The 6,725-nt window shown below is 35.3% G+C and overlaps 1 protein-coding gene across 1 annotated transcript; it reads left to right on the top strand.

Moving 5' to 3' along the window:
• Positions 1-1,656: 1,656 nt before the first annotated feature.
• On the top strand, positions 1,657-6,110 carry LOC143543403 (3-ketoacyl-CoA thiolase 2, peroxisomal-like). The gene is made up of 14 exons (XM_077035737.1): positions 1,657-1,871; positions 2,889-2,965; positions 3,078-3,162; positions 3,485-3,611; positions 3,706-3,804; positions 3,884-3,951; positions 4,071-4,178; positions 4,264-4,341; positions 4,426-4,558; positions 4,651-4,747; positions 5,265-5,388; positions 5,494-5,602; positions 5,701-5,784; positions 5,865-6,110. Exons 1-14 carry the CDS (start codon positions 1,776-1,778, stop codon positions 5,930-5,932), a joined length of 1,353 nt encoding a protein of 450 aa, XP_076891852.1. The 5' UTR covers positions 1,657-1,775; the 3' UTR covers positions 5,933-6,110.
• The last annotated feature ends 615 nt before the right edge of the window (positions 6,111-6,725 follow it).

Below are 6,725 nucleotides of genomic sequence, written 5' to 3'. Positions count from 1 at the left end.
TAAAATTACTTAAAGAATTCTTCATTGTTCCATGGACGATTGTGAACCCCAATGCTTGATTGATTATCAACTTCAAATTAAACCATTTTCTACCTTTCTTTCGTTTTTTCCCACCCATATTAATTTTCCTCAAGACAATAAGACATAATTTAGTTTTTAATATCTAGAGTCAAAAGATATAAGGATGGTTAGACTTTGATCCACCTATCATGTTATCTGTTATACACTTAACAACTAACCCCATGTGGTATGGTACTTAATAAACGGTCATCAATAGTTATATATATTCAACTTCTAAGCCATTTAATGAAATCAAATCCGTTATAAACAACTAATTATATAAATTTAACATTTATATTTAAACATTTTTAACATACTAACTTATCGAATTGGGATTTGCACATACTAGCTGCATGGTGGTACAAAAAATAATTAAGCAACCAGTTTGAATATTCATACAAGAGTTGCGTGATATGTATGATTGTCATTTTTTTTATTTGACATAGATCGAAGTATATGAACCACGTAACCTTTTTTCGACACATCACATGGTATGTATGAACGTCATCTGGCGCAAACGAAAGGGAGAAACAATTTATACATTTTCTATAAACATGATATAGATGAAGAAACACAAGTTCAAATCATATTTGAACAGGTAATTCCACATGTCGCTAGCTAGAAACGTTGAATCCAACCAAAATTGAATGTGTGTATTCGCAAGTGTGTAGATACAAAGAAAACAATTATGTGATGATGATTAGAAGGGATATATGCTCTCAGCTTAGAAAAGAGTCATCATGGTATCTTCGTGCTTAAGGTGTATCAAGCATAAGAGCATATGGTTAAAGCGAGTGGGAGTTTCGTTTGATGGAGCCTCCTATTTATTTTCGAGGGTGTGCGTTGATGGAGAAAACCTGTTGGACCATGTTTCGGGGGGCATATTGATCTGCCACCCCTGCAACCATCGTAGTGGAGATCATGAGTCTTGTTATACATGGCGGACCTATGTTATGGGTAAGGGGGGTGACCGCCCACCTTAAATTTTTTTTAGTGTTATTTGTATGTGAAAATCCCGATCGCCCCCCTTAAAATTAGTGTTAAGTTACAATGTCGCCCCCCAAGAAAATAATTCCCGAGTCCGCCATTGTTGTTATACACGGGGCCCACATCTTAGTACTATTGTCTCATTTGTGTGTTCATCGCCGCAATGGTACCACATGTATTGGATGTACAAGTAGCTTTTTCCGTGTTGGTATCTTTTACTATACAGTTCTGACTCTGTAGTGGTCATAACTTGTACCTCCTCTTGCGTGGTGTTTTGGAGGTGTTTCCTTTTTGGCGCTTTCTACTTATGGTTTTTAATTATTCTTTAATTTGGGTCCGAGTCTTATATGAGGGAACATATCTCTTCGATAGGTAAGTTGATAAAAATACATAAATAAAACAAAATTTTAAGCGTAACGTTATGAAGATAAAATTGACGTTACGTTTAGTCTTTAAATCTTAAATCGTGAAATTAAGAAAGAAATCATCTCGTGTGGAAGGATGGATGGAAATTGTAGGCCACACCGCAATCATACGTCAAAACGATAAGTATCACGCATGCCAATGTTCAACTATTACACACTAAATAAATAAATATCTCTCTCTCTCTATCTATAAATACCTCGTTACACATCGTCATTATCTAGAGAGAGTTAACAAATCCATACGCAACAGCAATCAATCATCCCATCCCATCCCATCCCATCCCATCCCCCTTGAGAGAGATAATGGAGAAAGCAATTGAAAGACAAAGAGTCCTGTTGGAACACCTTCGTCCGTCTTCTACTTCTTCTTCCTTAGAAAACATCGACTCTTCAATCGCTGTAAGTGTTTGACTCCATCATTTTATTATTTTACTGTGAATTTTAATCATTTTGCTCTAGGTTTTGTGATCGTTTGAACTTGATTTGATATTTATCTCGTGATTTGTGCAGTTGACTAATTAATTGGAGATTTGATCTGTAATTATGTTGTGAATATACTCCTGATTGATCGATTAACATGACCTGTTTCCTATAGGCCTAATATTTTGCAAAAACGTATGGATATAATTAGTCAAAGTTAGCTGAAAATGGAAGTATGATAGAGGAATAGAATATTTTTTTCAGCATGAATGAATTAGTTTGGATATAGAAGATAGTCAGCAGGCAGGGCATGTGGAAGTTAGGTTTTATGTCCCTAAACCATAGGGCTGAGTTTAGTTGAGCTTGAGTTGACTCTTAATAATTTCTTTGACTTTTACCTGTTTCATTTTTGTCTCTCTGGTAAGTTAATTGTTTCTGTTGTGGCCATCAGATTAAGATTTGGAATTTTAAATTGATGCTTATTTGGCTAGTGTTTGTCTAATGATTAATTGTTAAGTTTAGTAGAACTGAGCAAGATGATTGATGCAGAGCATCCAGTCCGTTAAGTCGGCCCGGCCCACATGTTTATTTTTGTTTATAAATATAATTGTTAGGTCTTTTGTTTGCTCAGTTATTTTTTTTTTGATAGAATTTGTAAGCTTTAAGCTTGTTAACCGAATCGTTCGAATCGTTTGAATGAAATCATTGTGTTCTTGAGCAATTTGGTTGCACTTCCAGAAACTGCATCATTTGGTCTTTTGTTTGCTCAGTTAGTAGTTTTTGAATAAAGAATTTGTAAGCTTTAAGCTTGTTAAGCGAATCATTCGGTTCGAATCGTTTGAGTGAAATCATTGTGTTCTTGAGCCATTTGGTTGCACTTCCAGAAACTGCATCAGTGATGATGATTGTTATTTTAGCTATTAGAAGGCATATAGGGTTTCATTTTGTTGAAATAGGTTATCTTTTTATATGTTAATGTTTTCTGCTTTGAATCAGGCATCAGTCTGTGCAGCTGGTGATAGTTCTGCTTACCAAAGGAATTCGGTTTTTGGGGATGATGTAGTCATTGTAGCGTAAGTAATTGTTGTCGATTATATATTATCTCTGTATTTTACCTATTTCTTTTGAACTTGCCTTACTGTAAGTTTATGTTTATGTTAACTAAATTTTCACTTGTTTATGTAGTGCGTACCGATCTCCACTTTGCAAAGCAAAGAGAGGTGGCCTCAAGGATACATATCCTGATGATATCCTTGCCCCGGTTTTGAAGGTGTGCCTTTTCAACCTCTATGTTAGGGTTGCTTGGATTTTGCTTATTTAAAAAGCTTATCTGGTCATTGCACATTTTTATGTTTTAAAAGCAGATAACCACTTCTGAGTACTTATACTAATCTGCCTATTTTAGGGTGAACAAGCATTTTGAGATTTGTTGTGCAATAAGCTATTTTCAATAAGCTGATTTAGCAGCTTCTGCTTATAAGTTAATCATAAGCTGTTTAAATAAGCAATCCCAAACACCCCTTTACTGACATGGTTTGATTTTGTTTTCGAGAATCTGGTAAAACTTAATATATATACTTGTACTTGATCAGGCGTTAATAGAGAAAACAAACCTTAATCCAGCTGAAGTTGGAGATATTGTTGTTGGATCAGTTTTGGGAGCAGGTTCCCAAAGAGCAAGTGAATGCAGAATGGCTGCTTTCTATGCTGGATTTCCTGGTATGCGCAGAACAAAAAAATTGCATTTCTCATTAGCATCTGTATGCCTACTTCTGATAATTACCAACAAATATGCCATTTACCTGTTTTTCAGAATCGGTGCCAGTTAGGACTGTCAATAGACAGTGTTCCTCAGGTCTTCAGGCAGTTGCTGATGTAGCTGCAGCTATAAAAGCTGGATTTTATGATATTGGTTTGTTGTTTTCTTTTTACCTTTTCTTTTGGCACCATCTTTGCTTATTAACTGAATCTGTTCAATTGTATATGAATAGGTATTGGTGCTGGATTGGAATCTATGACCTCCAATCCTATGGCTTGGGATGGATCAGTTAACCCCAGAGTACTCTCTCTCTCTCCACGCGCGCACAGCCGCACACACGCATGTGTGTGTGTGTGTTAATTGTTTGCTTGCTTTATTTAATTGGATGTGATTGGGGTATTTGACATCAACTTTATCAGGTGAAAACCATGGCACAAGCTCAAGATTGTTTACTTCCAATGGGCATTACATCCGAAAATGTTGCACAACGGTTCAGCGTAACGAGGCAGGAACAAGATCAGGCGGCAGTGAGTTTAATGAATTTGATTTAGCAGAATTTTCTTTTTTTAGATGTGAGTTTTTGGTGTATTTAATTGTGTTTGTATTGCCTAGGTTGAGTCCCATAGGAAGGCTGCTGCTGCAACTGCTGATGGAAAATTCAAAGATGAAATCATCCCAATCAAAACTAAGGTAAAAATGAGTCTCTCTTCGTTATTTTCTTTAGTATTGTGTTACATTATTGTTTCTTCTAACATAGATGTTTGTACTGAAAAGATTGTTGACCCAAAAACTGGAGATGAAAAGCCCATTACCATTTCTGTTGATGATGGGATCCGTCCAGGAACAAGTTTGGCAGATCTTGCAAAACTAAAACCCGTATTTAGGAAAGATGGGACAACCACTGCTGGTACATATCAATAAAGATTTAGTCATTCATAAGTAGTCTTTTTAGTATGGTATTTTTGGATAACTTTATTCTTTCTTTTGCTTTCTTAACAGGAACTTCCAGCCAAGTGAGTGATGGGGCTGGAGCGGTCCTCTTGATGAAGAGAAGTATTGCTCTGAAGAAGGGATTACCAATTCTTGGTGTATTCAGGTATGCAGTTACTTCTTTGACTTTTGACTTTCTACAAGAAATAGTCTTCTGTTTGACAATTTATAAACGTCTTGAGAGATGGATTTTGATGTCACGTGCATTTCCATCTATTTTGAGTTGAATCTTTCCTCACAAAAGTTTGTAGTTTAATGGAAGTTTAAAACAATTTTTGCTGGTAGAATGCAAAGTTCACTCTGCAATTAAGGGTTTCATTGACTTGGAAAACTTACCCTCCTCAGACCCTACCATAGCTTTGCTATTGGTGGGATATACTGAGTACGATGATGATGATGATGATGATGATGATTGACTTGGAAAACTTGCATCTTAAATAAGATAGAGTGGCTAAGTAGTAAGTTATGACTGTAAGTGAAGAAAATTTGAGACATGCTAAAACAGTAACATGGATGTAATATATTCTGCTGACGTGGCAGACGTATAAGTCGTCACATCATCATGTCTTTGCCTTTCAAGTTTGGGTTTTCTAATTTTGTTATTGCATTGTATCTGTTTGCAGGACTTTTGCTGCTGTTGGTGTACCACCAGCAATAATGGGCATTGGGCCTGCTGTTGCAATTCCAGCTGCAGTCAAAGCTGCTGGACTTCAAGTGGATGATATTGATCTTTTTGAGATCAATGAGGTGATAATTAGAAAATTAGATAATTAGATGCCAGATTATATTGTTCTAATTTTTGCTGTCAAAGTTGGCGAATAATAAATTATATTTTGTTTGTTGTGTCAACAGGCATTTGCATCACAGTTCGTATATTGCCAAAAGAAGCTCGAACTTGATCCACAAAAGATTAATGTCAACGGAGGTGCAATTGCTATCGGCCACCCTTTAGGTGCAACAGGTAAGTTCAAAAACATGCACAACTATATTCATCTATTGACATCTGTGTTATATATAAATCAATATTCGTCTAACTTTTTGCTATGTAATTTATGACAGGGGCTCGCTGTGTTGCTACTCTATTGCATGAGATGAAACGTCGTGGTAGAGACTGCCGATTTGGTGTTGTGTCAATGTGCATCGGTAGGCTTTGTTTTGATCTCATTATGTATCTCTTGCGTGTATGTGTGTGCGTTGACAAATGGCCAATTTTTGCAATGTAGGTACGGGTATGGGCGCAGCAGCTGTTTTTGAGAGAGGTGACGCATGTGATGAGCTCCGCAATGCGTAGTAGGTCGTCCATCTTCCATCAGTTGTTGCATTTACAGGAAAAGAAACATTGTTACTAAAGTGGGATTTTTAAAAGAATAATATGGTTGTAGCAAGTTACTTATTTTGAGATTTATCTTTATTTGTGTAATGCTGAAACAGTTTATTTCTTTGCTTGCTGAATTATATAAATTTCAGTCAAATCGTAGTTTCATATTTTCTTTCTATGTTATCCATGCCATTTTTTGTGTGCTTGTGTTAGGTTTTATTTTGTGTGTTCAAATATTATTGAGTTTTTGGTGTTGATTTAAGGTTTTTGTTATATTGAGAAAAAATAATTTATAAAAAGTGGTGTTTGATTTATTTTGTATTTTGACTAGTATTTATTTTGTGTTTATTATCTATTGTCTTTCATTTTTCGTTATACTTATTTATTATTTTTTAATCAATCAATCCAACATTTAAAAATTAAAAAAAAATTCTTCTCACAAAACCAACCTGAAACCAAACCATTTTGTTTTAGTTTGGTTTGGTTTTTTCGGTTTAGATTTTTTTATTTTGGTTTGGTTTGGTTTTTCTGTTTCGGATTTGTTTTTTCGGTTTTTTCACACCCATACAATTTATTATAGACTATAGTTCGTTTAATTCTACCGACTCATTGAAAGCGAAACAATACACAAGGAATGTTGTCTTTCTAACTTCAAGCAACGACAGCTCCTGCATATTAGCTTAGACATGGCTAGGTTCATTGTGAAGCTCTCACATGCAAGTATACAAAATCCAAAATAATTATCTATATAACCTTAATTATTGTC

Source organism: Bidens hawaiensis, unplaced genomic scaffold (assembly GCF_021521415.1).
Source record: "Bidens hawaiensis isolate Kalapana, Puna unplaced genomic scaffold, B.hawaiensis_p1.1 tig00013119_1, whole genome shotgun sequence".
NCBI lineage: Eukaryota > Viridiplantae > Streptophyta > Magnoliopsida > Asterales > Asteraceae > Bidens > Bidens hawaiensis.
The sequence above is the reverse complement of the archived record's forward strand: the minus strand, read 5'-3'. Positions and strand labels throughout refer to the sequence as shown.

What these genes read in the sequence shown, in the direction of transcription:
- LOC143543403 (XM_077035737.1), top strand. Translation starts at nt 1,776, where the DNA reads ATGGAGAAAGCAATTGAAAGACAAAGAGTCCTGTTGGAACACCTTCGT. An exon ending in AGCTGGATTTTATGATATTG is followed by an intron (nt 3,805 to 3,883) that starts GTTTGTTGTTTT and finishes GTATATGAATAG; the next exon opens with GTATTGGTGCTGGATTGGAA. An exon ending in TGTTGTGTCAATGTGCATCG is followed by an intron (nt 5,785 to 5,864) that starts GTAGGCTTTGTT and finishes TTTGCAATGTAG; the next exon opens with GTACGGGTATGGGCGCAGCA.